Source organism: Labrus bergylta, chromosome 7, assembly GCF_963930695.1.
Source record: "Labrus bergylta chromosome 7, fLabBer1.1, whole genome shotgun sequence".
In the NCBI taxonomy this organism is placed as follows: Eukaryota; Metazoa; Chordata; class Actinopteri; order Labriformes; family Labridae; genus Labrus; species Labrus bergylta.
The window spans coordinates 21400234-21427264 of record NC_089201.1 but is presented as its reverse complement, the minus strand read 5'-3'; the positions used below and the strand labels follow the sequence as shown (position 1 = coordinate 21427264).

At 40.9% G+C, this 27031-nt stretch overlaps 1 protein-coding gene across 1 annotated transcript in view; it reads left to right on the top strand.

The window, feature by feature from the left end:
• Positions 1–25174, top strand: part of si:dkey-82f1.1 (DENN domain-containing protein 2A) — a 35526-nt gene extending 10352 nt beyond the window's left edge. The window contains exons 2-20 of the mRNA XM_020660628.3: positions 7133–7219; positions 9420–10466; positions 13195–13322; positions 14688–14800; positions 14890–15087; positions 15367–15460; positions 16143–16193; positions 16484–16671; positions 17301–17410; positions 18134–18203; positions 18476–18553; positions 19916–20056; positions 20188–20336; positions 21592–21769; positions 21893–21934; positions 22094–22199; positions 22874–23182; positions 23309–23395; positions 24229–25174. Of these exons, the coding sequence (XP_020516284.2) occupies positions 7134–7219; positions 9420–10466; positions 13195–13322; positions 14688–14800; positions 14890–15087; positions 15367–15460; positions 16143–16193; positions 16484–16671; positions 17301–17410; positions 18134–18203; positions 18476–18553; positions 19916–20056; positions 20188–20336; positions 21592–21769; positions 21893–21934; positions 22094–22199; positions 22874–23182; positions 23309–23395; positions 24229–24260 (3207 nt within the window). The 5' untranslated portion in view covers position 7133 and the 3' untranslated portion in view covers positions 24261–25174. The remainder of the gene's footprint in view (positions 1–7132; positions 7220–9419; positions 10467–13194; positions 13323–14687; positions 14801–14889; positions 15088–15366; positions 15461–16142; positions 16194–16483; positions 16672–17300; positions 17411–18133; positions 18204–18475; positions 18554–19915; positions 20057–20187; positions 20337–21591; positions 21770–21892; positions 21935–22093; positions 22200–22873; positions 23183–23308; positions 23396–24228) is intronic.
• Positions 25175–27031: the final 1857 nt, after the last annotated feature.

The following is a 27031-nucleotide window of genomic DNA, read 5'->3' as shown; positions in this document are numbered from 1 at the left end:
GAAGGGCTTATCACTTGAAGACTTTAATGCATCATTAGCCTGCAGGCCGCTCCATTTGCAGTCAGCAGAATGTGGAATGAAAACCACAAACTCCAAAGGAAAAGGGAGACCTTCCCCATTAAAAGCCTGTGGTTAAACTCTTGCAGGATGGTAATTTATAAACTCTGACAGGTGGAACAAGTGAGTAGGACTTTTAAGTTGGATTTTGCTGAGTTTGTCTGGAGTTTTCCTTCCGTTCACTTCCAATTTGACCTTGTGTTAGACAGCTATCCCATTTATCAACAACAAACTCAAGCTCCTATTATACGAGGAGAATTTGCGAAATTTGAGAAGAGAACTTGCTTTGCAAAAAGCCTTCTAATTTAGTTTCAGGAGACACAGTCAGGAGGTCAGTTCTACTTCCTCTACCTTCAAGTCAAATCACCCGTCCTGTCTGCATTTGCGCACAGACAAAAACAAGAAAATTACTACTCTTATCATACATAAGAAGCCTTCAGAATGGTGTAGCATTCTGCCCCTTGGTTGTGCCTGTGCACTATAATTACGTCCATAGTGGCTTTCTCTGTGGTCACGATTATAATTAAGGTTTGTGTTTACTTTTTGTGAAGGTTATTGTGGCCCATTCTTCCATGTCTCTGGAGGTAAGACTGTTGAGACCCAGGCCGTCAGGAATCTCAGTTATAAATGCAACCACAATTACAAGAAATGCTTTATGTGCAGCGTTAGAAATACAACAATGGATACTCGTGTTATATTTAGAGTAGATTGATAAGCAAAAATGCATGCAGGGAGAAATCGATTGTTTGTGGTATCCCTCCGTTGGTTCCTGTCTGGTTCTGCGGCTAACCCAGTTTCAATGCTGTCTCACATCCATCCTCTTCTAACAATGGAGAGAGCAGGGGGGAAAGTGCAGGGGCAAGAGGACAGCACAGCAGGGCAGGCGGACTATCTATGGGCTCGGACTGGACACTGTTGAGTGGAATGACTTGTACTGTTCATGCAGTTTAACTGTGTTTTGCTTGTTTTTGTTCCTGAAATGCCAGATTCTGATTCATCCTTACAAGTGTTCATCATAGAGTACAGATCCTTCTACAGTAGTGGATTAACCACTGAGATACCCCTATCCAAAATATAACACAGCACAACTATATTTTGTCATAACATGTTAATGAAATCGATGTATGTATGAAATGTTTAACTGTATTATTAGCTTATTTGGTGTTTTTTGGGTCTTTCCCAAAATAAAATGCAGTGGAAATTAGGCTCCTTCAAAGGGCTGTCCAAACAGACTCTGCCCTTCACATGTAGATAAATAGAGATCAGACTGCAGTTTAGACCTCTGATGTCACCAACCCCTAACAGGCCAGTAGTTAGTTTTAATTAAGTAAGTATTAGCCTGTGTTTGTGTTTAGAGCAGAACATAATGTGTGTGATATAACGAGATAACAAGATGAAGATATCGAGGTAAACTGACATGGAGAAATATTTAAAAACTTAATGAGTGTGTGGTTTACAGGCTTGTAAGACACTTTCTGGCTGGTTAAAGCATGTATTGGGTGATACATGCAGAGACTCAGGCCCACTGTCAGAGTTGGCCTGTTTGGCTCATATCCAAGGCCCTGCTGCTATGAAATCAGCTTGGGAAAGCAGCAGGGGCCCTGAACAGGACAGAGAGATAGAAACAGAGAGAGAAAAAGAGAGAGGGAGACTGCCGAGCCCAGATAAAATTCCATTGTTTATTTGCCCAACCCTCTCCTTCCCTCCCCCTCTCCATACATCCCTTCATTCATCATCAACCCTCTCTTTCAACTTTTTCAGGAACTTTGCAAAAACTCTGTAAAAGCCTACCAGGTCAAGGAAGCATGTCAGTCATTGGAAAAAATCCATATCTTATTTAAACCAAATACTGCTTGAAGATATGGCAACCCTGGAGTGCCTGAAATGGGCTGCACATGAACAGTCTCTGCTCCAGATCTGCAGAAGTTAAGATGAGGAACAATTGCAGTATAAAAGTGAGCAAGAGGCTATCAGAATGAGCCTAAATAAATCAGTCACCTCTGTCCTTCCCTCATTCCTTCGTGTCCTTCTCCTCTATCATACTTTGTCCCTACAACTTGGTAGACTGAACAGGAATGAATAAGAGTGAGAATAAAGGGGAGAAATGAAAGTGACCGACATGGAGGGAAAAAGCAGCCAAGTTTATCCATTCCAGAAAGAGCTGGCTAAATGTGCAGTGGTGCATAGAATTGATTGCAGGCAAAGGCTTTGGCACATGCTATAATAAGCCACATCATGTAGGGTTTATGGGTCCCCAACTCAGCGTGGGTGCAGAAAAGGAAGAAAATAAATAATCTTTTTACTTGGTAGTATATCATTCCCATTCTGAGCTTTCATGCTCCCGACTGCCCCAGTTATTAAGTAAAACCTCACTCATAAGGATGACAAGTGGTTTAGGGGCTGCCTCTTTTTGGTTTCTCCCATGTCATTTTTGTGAATCTGTGTCCTGATAACTGAAATGCAGCGTGGGCTCCCCCCCCCCCCATCCCCCCACCCCCCTTTTTAGGTATTCTGAAATTAAAGTGAGAAACTGTGGGATTTTGGGAAGAACAAGCATGGGATGATGATGTCATGGCATTAGTTGTTTCTGCAGGGCTGGACAAAGGTATGGAGGGACACAGGGATAGAGGGGGGGGATGAAATCTTTATGAGAAGCAGCTGTTGGGGAGAAGCAGGCAGGCAGCTTTCCAGAGCACTAAAGCAGCAGCCTGCCAAAAGCTCACTGACAACAAGTCAGAGGCCTGATAAAGCTGGCTATGAAACGATGACAACACCACCCGCATATAATGATAACTGCAATAGCAAAGCTTTGAATATCACCAAGTCTGAAAGAGATAACAAATGGAAGTTTTACAAGCTCAAAAACGTACAATAGTTGATATTGTCCACACCTCCCAGTGTGAAAAATATGAGTGAAAGAAATATGACCTTTTACTTCTAAAGTGTATCACTGACTAGTCCTGCTAACAGACCTAGTAAAAGCCAGCTCATAACTGACGCAGCTTGAGGACCATTTGTCGAGGAAAGTGTGTGCTACCATTGCCAGGATGACTCCTGACTGTGCTGGCTAACACACTGTACTTAAGTGTGTCAGGTCTTTGGGAATCCAGTATTCATTTACAACTCTATGACTAGAATATGAAAACATCATATTTGGTTTACACAGGGTTCTACATGTGTGTAGATCTTTGGTCATTAAAATGACCTCTTCTGTGGAGAGAGTCCAAATACCAACCTGACTTCTGGGGAACCCTCGGTCTGTGAGCCAACTGGAAAAGAGTGTCAGGCATCTAGATTTGATCCAAATGGCCCTCTTGACTGGAATGACAACTTGTAACCTCTCTTATCTTAACAGTTGTCAAATACTGTATATTAGATTTTCTATTTACTTCACTGCTATAGGCAGACTTCAATCCTGGTTCAAACATTTCAGTTCACTACAGTTCTTTCAGTATGACAAAACACCTTTGAGACTCAAGAATTGAACTTAAATCAGGTATAATGTGCACATGAATATGTTCAATGTTAACAGAAACACATAATGTTAATAATTAAACAGTTAGAATTATTCTTAGTCAAAAGTTGGCAAAGTAGCTGTGACCAAAGCTGACTGACTGCTTGATCAAGATATTACAGAAAGACACCAACATGTTTCAGAAAATAACTACTGTCCTGTCTCGATGATATATGGAGTTACATGCTCAGAAAAATGGTGGCCACATACCGAGTGTGCATCCACTGATAGACATCTCCTGCAGTTTGTTATGCAACTGATGCTTTGCTCTGTCTCCGGCTGCAGCTATCTCGTAAAGCCTCAAAGGAATTTGGGATTGTGTGCATTCACTGAATACAAATCTTTTTTCATCTGATGCAAGGACTGAGGGTTATCCCTCATGAACTATATCTTTGTAATACCTTTTATTTGAAAGTCAATAAGCTAAAGCTAACAATTACAGAGTTTCAACAGGTGATAATGTGAACAGCATGTTAAAAGAATCTTAAACCATTGGATTAATTAACAGGACTTATAGAAAGGTATACATATGTGATTGAATATCAATCAAAAGTGTCAGTAGATTTGTTCATATTTGTTTTCCTATGCAGTACACTTTCATTAACCTTCATCTTCACCAGACTTCTGATCACAAAATCAATACCACTTCCACTTCCTTTGCCCCAGTGTCCTCAGTCTGTCACACCTCGCGCGGCTGAGGCTGAAGGGGGCTGGGCAAGTTGAGGTCTCTGAGGTCGCAGTTTCCCGTGATGTTTTTATTGGACTCAGCAGATGGCTTCCCTCAGCCTCTGCATTGTTGTGGTAGCCATCTTGCTCTGAGGGTCAGGGTTAACAATAGTTGCCAATAGCTGTAGGAGACAAAAGCCTTCAAGGCTCCCAAAGAGAGTTTCCTCAGTAACCCAAGGTTGTAAAACTTACAAACTGCTGTCAAATCTACTACTTTTATGAGATGTAAAAGTCATTAGTGCTAGTCAGGCTAAGGGGAATGCTGGGAGGAACTGTCTTGCATGCAGGAGTCAGGTCTGAGAAAGGGTCAAGCCTAAGCAAGAATTGTGTGAAAATACCAAATGACCTTTTAAGGCACTAAGTTCTGCACTTTTTCACTTTAAGCCTTAGGACTCCAATCAGAGAAGCGGGACAGCCCACACTGTTTATATAGTGCAACAGTATACTTGTATTATTCTTTGCAATACCCACTTTCCTCTTTAGTTTTGACAGCCTCTGTCATCCCATCCCCCCATCTTCTCTTCAATATGCTCCTCCTTCACATCTCCCATCATTCCTCTCCCTCTGGGATATGCAACACCCTTCAAAACCAAGAAAAATGTAACTGTAAAACTAGAAGGCTCTATACATTCTTTATGGTCCCCCTTTGCCCACCCCCTCCCTCCTTTCCATGCAGGATTTCTGGCCTTCATTTCTGTTTTTGGTTTTAGTAAGGCGAAAAGAATCAGGGGGGAGGAAGGGGAAAAAATGGTTGATGTTTCCCTTCAAACATGTGACCTCTGCTCGCCTCACAGCTGAAAATAATTTAGGCCTACAGGCCAGTGGACGGCTGACGCAAACACTCCTCCCTACTCTCCCCTCGCTGGGGGAGCTTGGTCCTGGTCAAAGTGGGGGTTGAAAATTAAGCTGTGAGCAAAACTAGAGGCAAAAAAAAATCAATGGATCGTACTTTTTGTCTTCTTCTTGTCAAATTAAACTATTCCATCGTGTCAATTTGTTCTTCATCCTGGAAGAAAAAAGTACAAGCCCTGAATCATTCCAAAACACTGGACCCAAAGGGCCAATTATGTTGTTAGCTCACGGAAGAGTTCAGCTATGTGGCTGCAAATGTTTACGTAATCTGCAGAAATTATGGCTTTTTTTCTGACTTGCCTCAATGCCAGTTGGGACAACAATTTGTGGAATTTGGCTGAGTTAGTCGCAGATTCCCTTCATAGTAAAGGTGCAAAAAAAAAAAAAAAAAAAAAAGGGTCAAGTAATGCATGTTTATTGACAGAGGAATGAAGTGGGGGATTGGGCCGAACAATGCTCAGGAAATGTTTAACGGCATACAGATACCCTAAAGTATCCCAGCACATCTGGTTGAAGCCGCATATGCACACATGTACATTACGTTGGTTTGGAGTGGGATGTCTGGCAGGATGTGTTTATGTATGTCTTTGTGTTTGTTTATGAGGCTTTGTGTGAGTGTGCGGATGAGTTGTATAGCATTTATAAGCATTAATTAAATGTAACTTAATGTTAATGTAAATATCTGCCAATAGGATTGAGCCCTGACCTGTCCTCCTTTCTCATGTTAGCCACATCTGTGCCACGTAGCGGCCTAGCCCTTCTTCCTCATGCCAGCTCTCCACCAGATTTTCCAGTCCAAGTCATGAACACTTTGCACCAGCGATTCTTGCTTAATGTTACATGGATGGTTTCATTATACTCTTCAAACGCGCCGAGCATGTCCTCTTTCACTCGCCCTGGCACTTCTTGGCTGTAGAACAGAGGGAAATATGTAGCATTGTGGAAGACACTCAACACATTAAGGAAGTTAATACGTAGGATTAAAGAGGAGTTTACGAGGAGGATTTAAAAATGTGAGGACAAATATGTGTAGGGATATGCTTATGTTGAGTACCTGTTGTTTTAGTTTTAAATAAACTTGCTTTGTCTGTTTGAAAAAAAAATGTTGCTTTAGGACTGTTTTCTGACCCAGGACCAGTGGAAACTCAGACTGCTATACAGACTCTTACACATTGTGTGCTGTCTCTTCAGTTGATTTGATGTTCTCGTAACTCAAGTTGCTGCTATACTTTCCATCCACAGAGCACTTTGGTGGATGCAACAATGGGATTTGTAGTGTTTAGTGTTAGTGTCTTGGCTACAATAATCTGTTTTGGAAAGTGTAAAAATGAGACACGTACTGATAACCAAGTAAGTACAAATGGGGGCTCTTCTCTGTCTTAGTGCCCCCATTGATGATTTAATAAAGACAATTACTTTAAGACAATTTGGAGTTTGAAGTACTCCTTAAGTTTTCCATGATGCCACATGGCTGAAGGAATCCAATGTGTGTTTCGTGTTAGGAAATGTTGAAGCTTTCTTTCAGCTGTATCCTCCAATTACTCTGGTTTGGAGGGATGCTGTGCAACCTGTGAGGTCCGATGCTCTGCAGCTTGGTTCAGAATTGAGTCTGGCTTGCCACAGAAATGAGAGGTTTTAGCCATACAGAAGTTTACATTCACGCACTAGAGTTAGAAAAAAAAACTTTCCTGAAGGAGTCCTGGGTCAGCAGCTCTTCTTTTCCCCCGGCTCTCTTCTTTGTGTTTGTTCATCTGCCTGTTTTTGTGTATACGTTGAACTAACATGAAAAGAAAAGATACAGGCTGAAGTATTTCCAGCTGTCTGAATTTGTGCTCAACAAGTTGTCTTATAAATGCTTTTCTGTGCAACTTCATGACCGATATGTTGAAATATTGGTCCATGTGTTTTAACAATGTTTTTACAGGATACACATCTCAATGTACAATCATGCTCATCACTGTCCTTTTTTGTGTGTCTGTACAGGATGCCAGCTGCTAGCACCATGACTGGTGGGAGGGCCCTGCTGCTCTGTACTAACACTGACAACTGTATCTACCAATCAGTTAACGGGTAGGTGCCTCAAACCCCATTAGTACTTTGTCTTATTCTTTGTCTCACAGTAGTAAATACCTAGCATACTAAATTGTATGCATGTTTCTGGACATCTTATTGTGAAATGACACACTGGTGAAGACAGTATATCACATGAAGCTCACAACACTGGCTGCTTGGTACAGCTTGTACCACTGGTCTTTATTGTGAGATTCCTCATGCTGCTGCTTTCCGTTGTATATTTCTGTCAGATTTCCTTTATTTGAGGAAGATCAACAGTTTATCCTGTTCTTTGCTGTTAACGGCTTATTATTGAAGAATGAATAGTTATGGACCTGAGGTTTGAGGTCTGAGGTTTCAATTGCGTTGCATTATGGACGTTAAGGGGTTTAAACCGTCTTCAACTTTCAGTGAAGTAGATCCTGTTATTGCGGCAAAATGTAACAACAATTTTAAGACAGTAAAGAAGTTCAGTTTCCTCTACCATCCTATACCTCTTCAAGTTTTCCAAAACATGTTTTCTGACCTCAAATGCACTTTTTCCCATAACTATAAAAAGGGTCTGTGCTGCTGTTAAGCACACTGGAAACACCTCTTTCCATTTGGGTCAGCAGGGAAACAACAGCAGGACTAGAATGCAGAGCAGGGCAGAGTTGGCCATCTGGCATCTGGATACTGTTACTGCCCCCCTGCTGCCATTGTCTGATGCCTCTTTGACCACTTTCCATGGTCCCTTCTGTCGCCCTTGCAATATTCATTAGTCCTATTTAGATTATAATGAAGGGATTTTGGATGGTGCCTGTAAGAAGAAGGACTGCAAGATTTGAATGTTTTGATGATCTGCCATTTTACGATCGCTCAATAACATATGTATCTTAGGGATTTGTTAAATGTTTATCTAAAGGAATACTATTCAAATAAGTTAGCTGTGTATATCTTTTTCTTCTTTATTTCGATCTTTCTTTAATTGTCTCATCCTATGTTAGCTCTGCTGGTCAGAGATACTGTTGTGCCCTCATACCCCCTTTTTCTCTTTCTTTTTTCATCTCTATGCTCCACCCATCCTCGGCTTGACATTACATACTGTCCATTTTTATAATTACTTTCTCACAATCTCTTCTTCACACTTAATCAGCAACAACCGTTTGTTTTTAAACAGAGAAGCATATTATTGATTCCTCGTCCATCTGCTCCTTCACCCCCACACCCCTTCACCCCTTCATACGCCTTTTCTCCTTCACTTGGCTTCTCTATGTGACCTACTTTTTTCCTCTCTCGTGCCTCATGCTTAATAGACACTGCTGTTTCTTGCAAGGGACGAAAAACAAGAAAGAAGGGGGGAAGGGTGAAAGGGGTCAAGCTAATAAAACTTAAAGCAATTTGGAGGATCATTATTTGGTTTCCTCATTGGCCATAGTTACAACATCACTTTATTTTGTTTTCTTTAAAGGTCTCTGAGGAAACTTGATTCTTGAGCAATCTCCCCCAGAGATTTTCTCTGAATTGCATGACTGTTGGTTTTCACATCCACAGCGATGTCATCAGATGTCGCCCAGAAAGGCAGCGTTTCCTCCGTTTGTTGGAAATTTCTGTCATGTGATGTATGGTCCATAGGCCAAAACTCAGCTTCTGGGGTCAGGAGAAGGAATGAAAAGATGCACGTCTACATTTGGTGGCCCCTCCTCTTCTGTGTATACTTTCATCTCCTCTCCAGAAATAGCTGTGTGTAAAGCTAGTAAACTTTGACCCTCAAACCCAAAGTTCAAATGGTCATGACCCAGTAATCTTCCAGGAGTGACTCACTGCAGAAATAGAGGCAACAAATAGATGTCTCTGCATCTTTAATGACAATTATTGTTTTCCCCATAAGACAAAGATCTATTGTGAGTGAAGCTAAGTGCTAACGCTGAATTGCCAGATTTGGAACATGATGCTTGGCTTTGTACACCTAGGCATCAGTTGACATTTAAGCTAAAATAGTATAACTGCCCAATAAATTATGAGAGTTGAAACATTGTAATGTACTTACGCCTCTATTTCTTTTGTTGAATTAAGAGTGAATTTAGAGTTTTTCCATGGGTTGGCACAGCCCCATTATCAAGAGATGAGTCTTTGTATGATTCCCTTCATGTTTGGGTTTATTCATGTTTTTTTGTTTGCATTTAAAAAAGTATTTTAAATGTGTTTGTTAATCTTCCTGCTGTGTTTTTTTTTCCAGGCTCCAGTGCTGTGGCTTGAAGGTCGGGGAGGCTCCGTCGCTTTCGGTGCCCCAGCGCCAAGAGGTGTGCGGGTCACCAGGGGACAAAGACAGGAAGGACATCCCTGCGTCCACCAAGCGTCCCCTCTCCCCCTCACTAAGCCTGACCGACAGCCCGGGTCCTCCTGACACCATGCTGGCTCAAAGGAGAACCACCACCACCACCAGTGACCAGCGGACTCCCAACATGGAGAATGGCCTGTGTGGCAAGCTGAACAACAATAAGAGCCCAGCAGGAGTCAAGACTGCCAGCATCCGCGATAAGATTTCACAATGGGAGGGCAAAAAGGAGTCCCCCCCTCTTACTTCTTCAGGGACATGTCCACTGAGCATGACACAGAAGGACGTTGAGACAGTGAGGAAAAAGGACTCCAAAGCTTCAGAGTTTCAAAGGACAGACAGCAAGAAATTTGTCAGCTGGGACAGACAGGACTCAGGGAAGGAGAACGTTGGAAAGCTGGGGGATTCAAGGCCTAAGTCTCCAGAGGGCCAAACAAACAAGGACAGAGAAGTAATCTTAGAGAGGGGATGTTTGGCTTCAAAGCCAACAGAACAACCCCAAGACAAGAAAACTGTTTTAACTCATGTTAAGAAACTGGAGAAGGCAACAAAGGAGGTTCCTGACAGACCTTCGCTGGCATTTCCAGGGAATTACTTCTGTCCTCCCTCAAAGGAGGAACTGGAAGAAACCGAAAAAAAGGCCAATGAGCCCATTTTTGGGACTTTTGATGTGGCTCGGCATGGAGGGTCTCGGAGGAGGAGGGAGGGGGATCCAGAGAATGTGTACAGTGAACCAGGTGCACCTTCTATAAACCCTTTACCTAAACCTCAAAGAACCTTCCAGCACCACACACCCCCCACTACTCCAACTTCAGGACCAGGCTCGGGGAAGGGACGGAGGAACTTGCCTCCTCTGCCCTCAATTCCTCCCCCACCTTTACCTACATGCCCACCCCCTGGAGTTTGCAGAAGACCCTGGGCAGACAGACCCAGGGACAGCAATAATAGGTGAGAGAATGCGACCTTGATGGCAGAAATTCACACAGCTGTTATTTGAATTAAGTGCTTATGTCATTATGCTTATATGTTCACAATAACAAAGCTAACACATTATTATTTGATATGTATATTGTTCTGCATGTCCAACACTTTAGTTTGAGGTGTTACCATTTACTTATAAGCTACGATTTTACTTTATTTTTGTTCAACCCTTTTTAAGCCATATTTGTCCCATTGATATCAAAGATCAATGATTCAAGTCTGCACCCTCTCTAGCCGCACCAGAATTAAGAGTTGGTTAAACTAGTAATCAACTTTTGTATGAATTCAGGCCTTCGCTGCTGATCAAATGATGTGTCTAAGATGTAGCGCAGCCGCATTACCACTAGCTGGGGCTGTAGCTCCTACTGGTTACTGCTATGCTGCCATACTGCTCTACTACCCAGAGGTAAACAAGCAAAGTAGATGGATAGCATCTTGTAGGAGCAGCACGGTTTGTAGTATTTTAAATGAGAAAATGGAGATAACGAGTATGTAGACTTCATCAGGTAAAAAAAAATTGGCATCTATCTACTCGACTGCATTGAGAAATGCATAAACAGCACAGGCATGTGGACCTCCAAGGAGGACGAAAGGCTGGCAGTGTTAGCACTGCTGTCCTTAGCCACACTTTGCTAACCAATTTGACATCTTAAACCCGCCGACGCTGTGATCCCGTCTTCAGTTGTGATCCCGTCTTCAGTTGTGTTAAATAAGGTGTTCTCAATATTGACTGTTTTATGAGTGTTTTCTTAACTTTGGACTAGCTAACTAATCTGAATTTAAATGTGTGTTTCACCCACTTTGAAATGATGTCACTAGTTTTATCTCTAGTTCCAACAAAGAAAAAAACAAACCAACAATTAAAGTTACGTGCTAAGTTAAAGAAAACCCTTAAATAAACAGCTCAAACATCTGTATACAGAAAGCCTGGTCTTCAAATATTTTTGTAAGACCAGTCCAGTTGAACAGTCCGTAGTGAAACAATATAACTTGTTTAAATCATCCATGGACCTTGTAAGCCTGAAACAAATTTCATAGGTTTGGTGGAGATAATTCAGCCTGGACCAAAGTTACCAACCAACCCAACCAAAAATCAGATCATTCTATTCCCAGAGCTTAAACATGACATGTACTGTCAGATGGTCAAGCCGTCTTGTTTTGTCCTAACCAAAAATTTTACTTAATGAAAGTCTGACATGCTCTAGTGGAATCTGTATTAACCATTGATGGTGCAGGGTGTCTTATAACCCTTCCCCTCCACCACTGTCAACCTAAAAATGAGGTAAAAACATTTCCCACATCTGCTGTAAATCACAACCACCGATGACATCATTCTGTTTCGAAATATCCCAAAGAATGAGCTCATTGGTTGGATCTCAGGAATGAACAGATTAAGTAGACCCATTCGTCTCTCCAAAACTACTGCAAAAAAGGGGAGACTAACATGCAGATTTGTGTGAGTAATGTCAAGGAGGCCCCTTGCTTTTTCAAGATTTTTAGCATTGACATTAAAAAGGGTTGTGCCAGGCTTTTTGCCATCACAAATAGTGTGTGAGGTGATCAGTTTGCAGAGTTTGAATTTCTAAATGTAACATGTGTCTACTAGTAAAGTGTGAATCAGAAGCTGAGTCACTCTCTTCTGTCAAGAGCAATTAACATGTTAGAGTAGTGCTCACATTGTGATGGTTACAATCAAACAAACAAAGCTCTGTAGGGAAACCAAAAAAATGTGAACTCTGCAGTATTGGAGTGCATCTATTGTTCACTTTCTCCGGTGGTCTTGTTCGAAGCTTGGCTTGGATTTGTTACATTCCATACCATATGTGGAGGCCTCACTCAGCACATGTGTGCTGGTTCAAGCCCTTAGTTTGGCAAGGCTGTCTCTGTGTCTTCTGCAGTGTGCATTTTCTGAGTGTGAAGAAATACACGGGGTTGCAAGTTAAGAAGGAACACTTAGCTTTCTGCATGGTATTAAATGCTCTTTTATGTAAAACCTTAATTCAACTTCTAGACTGTGTATAAGTGGAAAAATGCTCTAGATTTTGCCAAAGTGCCTTAATACTGTTTTTATATCTAATGGCCAGCAGGGGGCAACTCCACTTGTTCCAAAAAATAGTTCTGATTGCATTGAAGTCAGTAAGAAAATGGTCCTATGATCTATTACTTTATGACATTTTCTTAATGAGTTGAATTCACTAGAGTGAAGTATTGTTAAAGCAGCATGATGCTAATCTTGTCCATTTAGAGAAAGATGATGATGAAGGAGGCTAAGCTTCAGGGCATTGCTTCCTGCGATTTACAAGTCCACTACTTGGTGAACCTGTCAACCAAGAAAACCGAATAAAATAAGACGGAGACTTGCAGGGCTGTTGGATTGAATTCCAATCCACGTGGCAAGCTGTGCCTAATAAAGTGACAACTTACTCTTATAGTATTTGAAGTATGTGCACGCATGAAGGGATGCACGCAACGGTGTTTGCTTGTGTGCACTTTATTCTGCTGGGCTTTAATCATTGCCTGTGATGAAACACAGATGTGGTCATTTCGATGTGGCAGCAAAATGCAACATTAGTTTAAAAGCATCAATGTGAGCTCGCATTGACTTAGAGAGATCCGTCAAATATCCTTCCTTCATCTCCTGTCTTTGTATTTGTCATGCAACTCTCCTAAAGCTTTGTGATGTTCTGTCCACCAGGAAGTCCTACGAATTTGAGGATCTGCTCCAGTCGTCTTCAGAAAGCGGCCGGGTGGACTGGTATGCTCAGTCCAGACTGGGCCTTACACGCACTTTATCAGAAGAGAATGTCTACGAGGACATAATAGGTAAAACATATCAAAGAGTTTAAATCTAGTTACATATGCTATAATTGGATTTGTATTACTAAGATGAATAGCATTGTTTAATACCATAATGTAGGTAGCATGTTGTCTTCTTTCCTGTACCCGTCACACTCTGCATGACCCGCTGGTTTCATTTCACATATCAGTCATAGTGTTGCAGTTAGTAATAGAGGTGATGAGGAGGCCAGGCTGTCTTTCCTCTACTTTGTTTTTACTGCTCCAATTTTAATTTAGGAGCCATGCAGCTTCACTTTTATTACATTTTTTCTACATAGAAACCTAACCTTAGTTGCTACCTCATTATCTGCAGTGTTGTGCCAACCCCACCTAGAGCCAGTTTAATTTCATCAGGTACAATAGCAGCTTTGTGTGAGGTTGTACTATAGCTGAGGCTGGCTACTGTAATAATCAGTGCAATATCATGACATGAAGATGGCATAGAGCCATGGCATATTACTGGCAATTGCATCAGTGTGTCTTTTGCTCTCCTCCTTGATACTGGTTGTATTATCAGGGCTTCTTGCTCGCTACAATGACTCAATCTATCTGAGTGATTCCTCAGCTTTTCTTAGATATGTTTTCTATTCCTATATAGTAGTATTGTTCTATAAAATGCTCAGACTTTGTTCCCTAGTAATCGTCAGCGTCTATGTTTCTCAGAATCACTTTTGTTATCTCCTAAAAAACAGGTATAGATAGTGATGATTAGTTGTGATATCCTCCTAGTCTTGTCAACAACCTCCTCACAGAAACCTGCCTCTCATCAACACACTTTAAACACGCCATCCACATGACTGATATTGTTTTCAGATCGAGAAGAAAGCTACTGTCACCACCACACGTATTCAGATGCACGTTTCGATGACTGATGCAAACTCACATGTGCACAGCTGACGTGTGACGCTTTCAGCGGCCAGCAATGTGAAAAACAGCACACTGATCCCTTGTTTTCCTCGGAGGGAGAAGAAACCGGGAACGTTCGTCTTTATCCTCCTACTCATACAGCTCACATCTGGTGGATGGATTGATAGAGCAGAGGGGATACAAAGAGACTGAGAGAGAAGGAGGAACAGGTTTTTTGAAAATGAAACATCCTCATTTCTTATCTGCAGGGGAGGATTGGTGTCTAGAAGTTATTTTGCTTTAGCTGTGCAAGCTTCGTCTCACAGGGAAATATGAGCTGGATGGCTGACTTTGGTAGCTCTCTGCACATCTGGAGTAGAATTGTTTAAAAACAGTCATAACAGATCTAGAAAAAAAGTACTTTATCTTCTCTTTGAAAATCTTGGGAAAAGCGTTTGCATCTTACATGTAACTTTTGTTTTGTAATTGTTTTTTCTCCTTCAGATCCTCCATCCAAGGAAAACCCTTATGAAGATATAGAGCTGGAGAGAAGTTGTTTGGGAAGCAAATGTGTTTCACCTGCCTCCCCATCTCCCATACCTGACACACCATCTAAGGTACCTGATCACAAATACATCAATACAAAATATAATAGATTAAAGGCAACTTATTGATGTACTAAAATTGGCTTCTTATTTCCCCCCAGCTCTCCTCAAAGCCCGGTTTCTTCAGACAAAATTCAGAACGGCGAAGCTTCAAACTTCTTGAACTACGCAAGGCCAGCAGGGACACTGGCATCTCGTCTCCCTCCCGTATCAGCCCCCCTTCTACACCCAGCAGCCCAGACGACACCCCCTGTCTCTCTGGAGACCCGTACAATCGCAGGCGGAGGAAAATCCCAAAGGTATGGGAGTCTTGAGACGTCTCTAACAAAGCTTGCGCTGCTCTGTCTTTGATTTATGGTCCAGTGTGTTTCTCATGAAGGTTCAGAGCTGGTCCACTCATGCTGCCGGCTCGGGATGAGTAAGGCAGAGGAAAAATTTCCTGATGGATATTTCCTGTGAGAAGTGTGCTTTAGTGTGGATGGCCTCCCAGAAGCTTGTATTGAAACAATCTAGTCTGGCAGATCTTGTTTATTAGTTTAAGGAGTTAAAGATGGACATTTCTTTCCCCTTACCTCCAGATGGTGCTGAAAATCAATGGCATCTTTGAGGCAAGGAGAGGGAAGAAACGCATGAAGAGGGTGTCTCAGTCCACAGAGTACAGCTCAGGGAGAGGTGAGGCTCCAAATATGAAAGCATGTCTTGAACACACACTGTTATCTGTTTTCACTTTTCATTTAGCTACTCATCCACTGTCAATAAAGTGGAAAAAAAAACCTGGAAAAATATGTATTCTCCATCTCTGCAAAGCCACCACCAATGAGTTTGTGACTTGTTTGTGTTTTAGCACTGATTAACTGATTATGATTTGGCTATGGAAGAAAACAAGAAATGCATTTCCCTAACCCTTAAGTATCACTTGAAAAGAAAAAAATAAGTAAAGAATATGTAGATTAACCAATGTACAACTAGACAGTTTTATTGGTCATTATGATCATCAATGATTTCAAGTTTACCATCAAGAATAAGAATACTGGTCTGAATCCAAAAAGTTTCTATCAGGTTACTTTACTAAGTTGTTTTTTGGTATAAGATTTATTTAGCATGAAGCTTTCAACACGTACAACAACAAAAGCCATACGATACAAAAACTCCTGGCACATTGTCTGGATTAATAACTTAAGACGATGTAGATATATCGGCAGAGGCTAAGAAGATAATAAGAGGATGATCCACACAGGATTGAAATCACTCTGAGCAGATTCAGATGTGCTCTGTGAGTTATTCTGTGATATTTTATTTTCAGTCGTCTCATATCCTGTTTTTCTTTTTCACTCTTTCTTCTCTTTTTTTGAAGTGACTGATGAGAACAGTGAGTCAGAGAGTGACACGGAGGAGAAACTAAAAGGTGAGAACAGAAAATAAATGCTGATTCATTCTGTAGCTACACAGACCCAGCACTATTAGGATCACATATTTTATGATGTACAGCAAATCATTTTATTAGATTATGAAACTGATTAATATCATAGTATTTCCTTTTTGTCCATTGTTTGATTGTATAGTCCACTTTAAACATAAACACTGATGAAACTGATAGCCTTACACAGCCTCACAGCGACCCTTTGTTCATCTATATGTTTTTCCACAACATGGAATATTACATGAATTGTTTTTTTTCTACACCGCTGTTCTTAGCACACAGTCAGCGCCTGGTGTCGGTCCAATCCATGCTGAGGCAGACAGGGCGGTACCGGACGTTGGAAAGGGATCTGATGGAGTTGCAGGAGAGGAATCTATTTGAGTATTTCATAGTTGTTGCACTCCACAAGACCAAAGCTGGAGTCCCATACCTGCCAGAAGTCACACAGCAGTTCCCCCTGAAGGTAAAAGAAACGATGTGGCAGAGTACCTGTCCAAAGCACTTGTACTGACAAACCAAGAATATTATACGAAGACAAAGAAACATCTGCAATGCACCACAACTGTAGCTGTCTGACTGAGTAAGAGTGATAATTCAGCGTAAAGTTTATGAGCATCCTGGTATGGACTTTTCTTGGAAAACCACAGGAACTTTCACACTTGTCGGCACTGCAACAGCAGGTGTTATCCAATTAAAAAAAGAAAAAGCCAAGTTGTTTTTGAATAGTGCTACTGCTTTTCCACGGACTAAAGAAAAGACGGAGCAGAACTCATCGTTCATCAATAACGACTGCAGCAATGTAGCCTTGTATGTTCCAAACTCCAAAAGGGATGTTAACAATGTCAAGACTTCCCATAATCTTACTGTCTTACTGGCTATAGTCAATCGTTTCTTAAAATCAAGACACCCGCTGATGTTATAGCAATGAGAAAAAGAAGATAAACACACACACAGGGATTCTTTACATGCTTCATTATTTATTCCTTTTAGCAGGCTGATGTTCTCTGTTTTCTTTTCCTACTTTGGGTTAGGGACTTTACTGTTTGCATTTAAATACATTTGTTAACAAATCTCCTGTCTCTTTTCATTCAGCTGGAGAGGAGCTTTAAGTTTATGCGGGAAACTGAGGACCAGCTGAAGGTCATCCCTCAGTTCTGTTTCCCTGACGCCAAAGACTGGGCGCCTGTCGACAACTTCCCCAGGTCAGGCTTTGTCTGATTAGCTTGCCGCAGCACTTTGACTTGAAAAAAGAAACACAACAGGGACACAGGAATTTCCCCACAGAGTGCTAATAGCTCAGCTGTTTCCCTGGCTAATAACCACTTGTTAGAGAAGCGGCTCAAAATAGAAATGACCTTGTGTCTTGTTAATATGTCGGTCATTTCTTTAAAGCACCGACGCTGACAAATAATTACAGGGAGAAATTTTGGATTTAGCACTTGACACACCTGTTTTGTTATTACAAAATCGCCTCTCTGTTTTTTTCTGTTTATAATTGGCATTATTACCCCCATACCTCCTAGCTTAGCCTCTCAATGCAGACATTGTACTGGGAAGTGATGATGAGTGTCCTGACAGCTATGGCTAATTATTACCTGGAGTCAAATGTTTGACGGGTTCGGGGCCGCCCAACACACACCTACATTGAACTTGTTGGCACTCTTTCCTGTCAGTGAGGTCCTCACAGGTCAATGAATACCTGTCAGCTACTGCTAAGGAGGTTTTGTGTGGATATTTGCAGAGTAAACCTGTCCTGAGGGTTTTTCCTCTCAAGTACAAAGACATACCTTTGTTTACACAAACCACAAGTCCAGTTCAGAAGGGGAAGGGGGGGGGGGGGGGTGTTGTAGTTTAAAAAGCTCTAAATATTTAATATTTACCAGCATGTTTGAATTATTGTTGTATTTTTCTTTTTTTATCCAAAGTGAGACATTCTCATTTGTCCTGACTGGTGAGGATGGGAGCAGGCGGTTTGGATACTGTCGCCGGTTGCTGGTACGCTTCTTATAAACCTTAACGATAATGCCGACCCAATTTCCACTGTTCCTGTAACCATTTTTATCTTGTCTGACATTTTTTCCTGCACATCTCTTGAATTCTGCTAGTACATTTTTTACCTGATTTTTTTCCTCAAAGTGTCTGTGAAACAAAGGCTTTGCTCTGCTACACTGGTCTAATCCTGGGGTTGTGCTTGGGTGAGCAGTCTTGTGACACTCCAGTGTTTTTGATCTGTCTTTTTTTTTTTTTATTTTGCCATCTCTTCTCAGCCCAGTGGTAAAGGCAGAAGGCTCCCTGAGGTTTACTGCATCGTCAGCCGCCTGGGCTGCTTCGACCTCTTTTCCAAGGTAGATACAGTCATTTAAGTTTGAACACAAATGCTTTGTACACTTAAACAAGGTTGCACAGAATGAAATGTGTTCTTCATATACATAACCCCACCCACACTGTGAGAGTACAGAGCAGTACCACCCTCATTGCCCACAGAGCCACACCCACCCCCTGTCCGCTCTACTTTCCCACAAATCCTCGAGTCCTGGCTCCAGTTCAGAGACACATGTGAACTGCAGCTGATGTGGTTTCTGCAGTTGAGAAAAGTTCCCTGTACAGAGCCTGAGATTTATATGCATGTCGACCCATTTACGTAAATATCTGTGCAGTGTACATATGCCTTCACTAAAACTTGGTTTGTTAAGATTCAAACATGGGCAAGAAAACACAAAAAAACAGTATATCTGTTCTCACAGGACTTTGTAAATAGAAAGATAGTTCCATCTGCATTGCATGCACTCAGTGCTGATGACTCACTATCAATCACTACACAAAAGTTTTATGTGGTACAGATGTGTACAGTGTGTGTTTAGAGGGGTACACATCATGGGTTCAGGCTGTTAGCTATTTGTTGTATCCACTTTTGACAATGTTTGACTTTCTCCACTTCCCACGCACCATTCATTTATTTCTGATGGTAACTAAATCCATAGCCATTTTAAATATCAATCCCATTAAGATTACTGATTGTTATCGGATACGTATTCCCTCTTCTATCACATTACAATGGGACTAACCTGCCTTTATAAAGGTTAAAGGTCACAAACACTAACACTAATATGTGTCCCTAGCCTGTCGACAACCCCCAAAATGATGTGAAAAGTCCATCCTCTCCATTTCGTACCTGCTCCACTATTCAGAAAATGTGTGCTCAAACAGGCCGTTTGGAGATTTTCCCTTCATGACATCACAAAGGGCAGTAACCCCTCCCCCATGTGGGTGACACTTCCAAAGCGAGTTGTTTGTTCTGCCCTCTGAGTCTGCCTTCTCACCATAAACAATTAGTCATGGTGCCAGAAAGCCTGAGCCACATCCCCTTCCAGAGAGAGGCATGGTCAGACACAGCTCATTTGTATTTAAAGCTACAGACACAGAAACAGCCTGCTCTGAAAAACAGGGCTTTATAGTCATGATCAAATACAGGATCCGAGTGAATTTTCGGCAAGAAACTTCAAAGGCATGTTTTTGGGAACTCTGCGACTTGTTTAAAATTTAAGAGGATTTAGTATAATATGTGAATACATTTTAAATAAATACTTACATTAAATATCATATTGATGTTTAAAGCTATGACAAGGACCATAGCCTCTGCACATGGCACTCCGTGATTTCTGGTGTTTAAAGCGCAGAGCCATGTTCTTTGTGGGTTTTTTTTTCAGATCTTGGATGAAGTAGAGAAAAGGAGGGCTATCTCTCCTGCTCTTGTGCAACCTTTCATGAGAGGCATAATGGAGGCTCCTTTTCCTGCTCCAGGAAGAACCATCACTGTCAAAAACTTCCTACCTGGTTCTGGGACAGAGGTGAACCTAGTACATGAACATTTTCTAGAAACAATGAGACCGCATCAGTGTCTTCATTTGTACACATGAAGTGCAAACAATGCAATCTAACTGTCTTTGTCACACTCACTTTCTCATTCTTTATCTTACAGGTGATAGAGTTGTGTCGGCCCTCAGATTCCCGTCTGGAACACGTGGACTTTGAATGTCTCTTTTCCTCCCTGAGTCTACGTCTCCTCCTGCGAGTGTTTGCCTCTCTGCTTCTGGAGCGCAGGGTCATCTTCACTGCTGACAAACTCAGGTAGACTCCAGCAACATACTGCTAGAGAGTGTGTGTGTTTAGTCTGCTCCCTGATATCAAGATCATATGTTAAGTCTTGCATTAAGTATCGTTTAGGTGGGTTCATTGCAGAGTTTTCATTTCATCAGTTGCGATCAGATTCTTTGAGGAAGGGTTTTGATGTTGGAAGGACAAACTTGTAAAGAGTTTGGATGTGGCGGAGAGACAAACAGCCTGAGCAAAAAGAAGATCCTGACAGAGTATGAGAGGAAGGAATGCTGTTGCGTTATACAGTCGCCTGGGGAACAATCACTTCTCCTCTGGAAAAACTGTCATAGACACCAGACAGAAGGAGTGAGCTTTCAGAGGATGACTCAAGAGCTAACACGTGTGCACAATGACGTCATCACACCCACACAGTCCACTTAAGCCCCCCCTGACTGTTTCTTACTGTTGTAATACACCTGGTCAACATGTGGGCTTAGCACAATCAGTTTTATTTGGTCTCGATTTGCTTATACTTTTGGCGCCTTAACTGAAATACAATCTTGCTTTTTTTCCCTCCTCGTTTATGTTCCCGCCTTTCTACTGTCGTGCAGAAATTAGCCTTGGAAGCGTTTCTCACCAGAGCTCAGAGCTCATGAGCAGATCACGTCGTAGTTGCACATTTTCTACCCTAGAGTGGAAACTTGGCCTCGTCAATTAATTTTTTAATGAATTAACCGTGAGCATAGGCACACCCGGGAGACATTAAGTAAACAGCATGGGGTTAAGTGTGCTTGCTACTGCTGTATAGTTTTTTTTATAGGCATTACATCACCCTCCTCCAAGAGGTGCATTAAAAAAATCTTCTCATGGTAACAATGGGCTTGTTAGAGCAACAGGAGTGAACTTTTAACATTATGTTCCAAATTAGGTAGAAGGTGGAGGAGAGGTTATTGTTTTCAGGGGTTGTTCAGTGCCCTCTTGTGGTCAAAACTAGACTTGTTAATTTCTGAACCACAGAAAAATTCAGTCATGAGTACCATATTTTAAGGATATGCATTGGAAGTGCACAATATTTTAGCTATCTTAATTTTAACAACTTGGTTATATTCTTTATAGCTCCAGAATAACAACTGAATAGACTTTGTGGTAGGCTTGCTCGTGATATTAAACTAATAATGTGATAACCAGTATTTATGATATCTGAGGGCGTTGTAATAGGCAGTGTGTGTGGGCTTTTTAAAAAAAACTTTTCTACAGTTTTCACTGATTAAAATCTCTCTTTCCACAGCACCTTGTCTCAGTGTTGTCATGCAGTAGTGGCTCTGCTCTACCCTTTCACCTGGCAGCACACGTACATCCCCGTACTCCCACCCTCCATGTTGGATATCGTGTGCACCCCCACCCCCTTCATAGTCGGCCTCCTCTCCAGCTCTCTGCCTCGACTCAAGGAGCTGCCCATAGAAGAAGTAAGATCAGCTTTTTTTCTTTGTTTGCGATGTACTGACTTTAGCGCCCTTGACTCTGGACCTTTCCTCCTCTGAACAATAGCTGCAGGAAATGACATCACTCTCCCTCTGCTCCTCCCCCAGGTCCTGGTGGTTGACCTCTGCAACAGCCGCTTCCTACGACAGGTAGAAATCATAGAAATGTAGAGAAAACAGTGACACATAGAGCCATCCTTAAACTCAGTTTAACATGGAGTGATTCTAGAAGATGCTATGTGAGTACTTTATGTTTATTCTCTACGACGCATGGACTGTTTTTTAAAATCTGTGAATTTCCCTCCTCAGCTGGATGATGAGGACTCCATTCTTCCTCACAAGCTGCAGGCGGCTCTCGAGCACGTGCTCGATAAGAGGAGGGAGCTGGCCTCTGAGAAAGGAGATCTACCCAGTGGTAACTCATCACACTTTTTACAATATTGTCTCTGTCAAGATGTCTTATATAATAATAACATTATTATTTTTTTTATAAATACCAATAATTCTCTAAAGACACTGTTGTAAAATGTTTAGAGGTATGATCCACAGCATGGTTTCCACATTTTTAAAATAATTATTTTTAGGGCACCAGATAGACTGACAGTTTTGACATGTCCCCCATGTACAGAGAATATATTGTAGGAAGATACTGTCTGTATATATACACATAATATACTGTGAAGCAAAATATAATAAAGATCCAAATGTGCAAATGATGATTGGGATGAGTCCATGATAGAGAGAGCCACATTGGGGTTGGGCTTTTCTTGCCCTGAGAGCAACAGGCCTAGGTGCTCTAAATTAGACAAGCTGATTCCTCTAGGAATAAGGGAGACAGAACCAGTTAGTAGAAGAGTGATTATAAAGCTAAGGCAGTGACCATTACAAAGTGAATCTTCATGATCGGACAATAAAAATCTACAGCATCTATAGAACAGAAAGCCGAGTGACGCTGTGATATATGTCAACGCAAAGAAGGGGACTTGCTTCTCTTATACAACATGTATTAGTCATCCTGGTGTATGGACAGTCATTTTCCTGTGATTTAATCATTCATATTTTATTCTCACCTCCTCTACCCCCACCCAGACTCCAGCTCCCTCAGCACAGTGGTGTCAGAGGCCTTTGTGCGTTTCTTTGTGGAGATGGTGGGTCACTACTCTCTCTTCATGGGCGGAGCAGAGCGAGACGACGAGTCTGTCTCCTCCCCGACGTTGCCCAGCCCCTCGTCTTCCTCGTCATCCTCCTCCTCCTCCCCCGTCTCGTCCTTTCAGCGTGATGCCTTTCGCAAAGCGGTCACGTCCAAGAGCTTGAGGAGGTTCTTGGAGGTGTTCATGGAGACGCAGATGTTCACCGGCTTCATCCAGGAGAGAGATCTGCGCCGTCAGGGCCTCAGAGGTACTGAGATATGATGACCTTCAAAAGTGTTCAACTTTATTATCTTTAAAAAAAAAAAAAAAAGCTGGTTTAACACACATACCTGCTGTATGATTATGACATCTGTTTGACTTATTTTATTCCCAGGTCTATTTGAAGTGAGAGCACAGGAGTATCTGGACTCACTGCCTGGGAGCGAGCAACGAGGAGTCAACAAGTTCCTCAAGGGTCTAGGTGAGATTTAATGTATTTAATTATCCTTCAGTCAGTCATTTCAGAACTATCGCATCAGCCTTTCAAAGCCAGATCAATAAGAGACTGAGGGCAAATATTTTCCCCATTTCAAAGACTGCATTTGGCAGGAAGGCCACCATTTTTGTAAAGGAACTATCATTAAAAGCAGTGAGTAGTGGTCATTACCAAATTCAATTCCACATAGGCTACATGAACATCGATCTTGTGTTATACTGCAGGAGAACGTTTTGGAAAAATCTAGTTTAAAAAAGTAGAATGATCTATAGAGGAAGGGCTTTATGTCTTGTGTATAGATTAAAATCTTCTCCTGTGCATTTCTCTGAAGACCAATTTTAGAGAACTTTGACAAGCCAAGTCACAGCCGTGCACATGGCTAAAAATTATGTTTGGACCAGCTATGTGTACACATCCAAGGAATTCAACTCTGTTTTTACATTGCTCTCAAATGTAACTCCATAGAAATAGTCAACAAGCTCAACAAAAATAACTTAATCAACAAACTACGACAAACAGTTCATTAGATATTTATTAAATATAATGATAAAATACAAAAGCAGTTATAACAGACTAAAGTGTAAATGATGCTGAGGTGAACAGGAGCCTTAGTTTTGTCCATGCCCTAACATTAATAAATGATATGTTTAAAATGTCCCTGCTTTACACCTGCAGTAATAAGATTCAGCCTTACTACACAGCTGTCAATATTCAAATAACTACAAAGCTTATTGCTGTATAAGCGAATACAAGTGTTCATCAAGTACTCTGCCCAAACTACCTTTTATAATCTCATTCAACTTTTTTTGTAATTCCAGGAAACAAGATGAAATTCCTCTCCAAGAAATGATTTCTGGATCCAGGAAGGCGTGGTCGAAAGTATGAAAAAAAGAGTTGTTAAGACAACATAAAGACTAGAGGATGCGCTCCCTGGACGTGGAGAACGTACTACGTGGATGTTTGAGAAAGGCAAACTTGAACTGGACCTGGAGGTAGTGAACTCGAAGGATTCTGGGGAATTATCCAATAATGTTGGGAGGGGTTAACTCAGCTTGGACCAAAGACCCCTCCAACACAACGTAGTGATATCCAACAGAGCGTTGATGTTTTACAGATTCTCATCATTCCCTGCAGTGTGTTTCTGTGCAGCACCAGTCAGTGTAAATGTTTATTTTAGGATCAGTGTTCTCCTTTTTTTCCATCATCGACTTCACCTGGAAAACCTGTAAGGAGGAGTGTCTCATTGTGTACAAAACTTTCCTATACATTCCAAGTATTTTCTATAGGAGCTTTTATAAATACAGTAGTACAACTTCTTCATCAGCAGGAGGCTTTTAAGTTAATTTATATTCTTTTTTTCTTTAGATAAACTTAATCTCAAATGTTTTATTTTAAATGAGTGCAAATAAATGTCCTGTAGTTTGTAATAGGCTTAATTTAACAGAGTCTAGAGCAGACTGTTTGTAGACCACTTTGGGTTGTTGGGTAAATGTACCACTGTTTGAGTAAATCTTCTTTGATTGGACAAAAGAAACAAGCATAAAAAAAAAAGGAAGAATGAGGACAATGTAAAGATGGAAGAAAAACAATGTGAATGTGTGTCACACTTTGGTCTGAGTAAAAGGTTTGGAAGTTGACGGAGGATGTGCATGTTAGGCTAATCTGTATCATTGTGTCTCACAAAAGCAACTCGGTTTGCCTTAAACTTGATTGAGAATGTGATGAAAGTTTATGAATAAAGTGATTCATTTTTTGAATAAGAAATGTCTCTTTAATTATCAAAGTGAGGCCGAGGAACTCTAGCAGTGTGATAACTGCTTGTTTTACCATTTTGAAATGACTCACATGGAGATGTTGTTTATATGAACTCTTGTCAGCACTTCTACAATTACTGTACTATGAGAGCAGAGCAAGTAAGGTTTGAGATGACAACCACAATATAACAAGAGCGCATTAGTTTACATATGATGCCAAATTATTCCGTTTTTGAGGTTACACTGTCTGGCTTTAATGAATTATTTAGAATTGATTATGTGGGTTTATATGGGTGAAGGTTAGTTTTCAGTTTGATTTGATTTGATTTGTTTATTCCGAACATGTAACACAAGACAAAGGTGAACATAAAAAAACAGACAAAAAAGAATAATTACAAACAGTGTAAGGTATAATTCAGAAGAAAAACAAAACACTTGAGCTATTTTAAGTTACATGTCCACAAAGGAGTGGGAAGAAGTAAACACTTATTGAATCCCACTCCCTCTCCATCTATTCAGCTAGTTTGTATTATATTTGTAAATTCTGACTTTAATATAATATAATATGAAAATGTATTTTTTATAGATTATATATGTATCTTTTCAATTTCAAGTTATAAATAAATATATAAATGATCTACAGATTCTAAATAATATAATAACAAAACCAACAGCAAAGAAAATGGAAAAATAGAAAAAAAGAAAACAGCAGCAACAACATGTAAACATGAATCCCTGCAGACATCTTGTGGACTTGAATTGATGGATGACAAAGATTTAAAGATGTAGGGTGTAAGATATCAGGCTCCACTGACAGGGTAAACCGTAGGAATTAAATAAAATATGTTTGATATTGGGTCTGCTTGACTGAAAAAAATGAATTTATATTATTTCACTTTATATTAACATTCTTTTATATCTTAAGTGAAATCAATTCGAGTCTACTGTGTTTCTCCTCTATCTTTTCAGTAGCCTATAAAGGGTTCCCAAACTTTTTGGCCTGCGACCCTCAAAATACGGGATGCCAGAGATTGGGGGACCCCCCCCCCACTGTCCCTGGAGGTGGATAAAGAATGTAACCTTGTGCTCAGCAGGACACACACACTTCTGGGCCTATCCAAAAACTGACTTCAGAACAATACATGAGCCAAAAAAGACATTATTTGAGTAATTTATTGTAACCAAGTAATCTCCATGTGTAGACCGTTGCACTGATCGGATATACAAAATGTAATAAACAGACACACAGGTGATGTCTGTGTGTGTCTGAACGTTTATATTTGTGTGGAGCTGCAGCAACTTCATTGTTGCAGTCATTTAACAAAAACAAATTAAATTTTTTTAATTACATATTACTTTTATTTCCAGTATCAATTTGGAAGTAGGTTTTGCAATTTTATCAGCTACATGTAATACCCAAAATATCCACGAGAGGGATCTGTTACCAAGTTTTTGTTCTCTTGTCACTCAGAGTCCTAAGCTCAGAATCACATCTGAACAGATCACACAGACGATCAACCTGCAGGCCGGTAATGACCTGCACAACATGACCAAGACTAACAGCAATGACTGCTTTGTCTGCTTATGTGAGAGTATACGCAGAGGAACCTAAATAAGGAACAAAAAAAACGTTTTATTTAGACTATCTTCTTTTAACTAGAACACCTGACAAAAGAAAATAATGACAAGATAGATTTTTCTTATACATCAGTCTACAGTAAAACTTACGTGGTATGAACAAAGAAAAGTTGATATAATAAAAACCCTAGGCTACCTACTTTTAGAAAATAAACATAAATCCAATATTAGACAAAATGCAACCCAGTTTTGCACATTTGGGAAATAATTCAGTTTTTGGGTCTAAAAT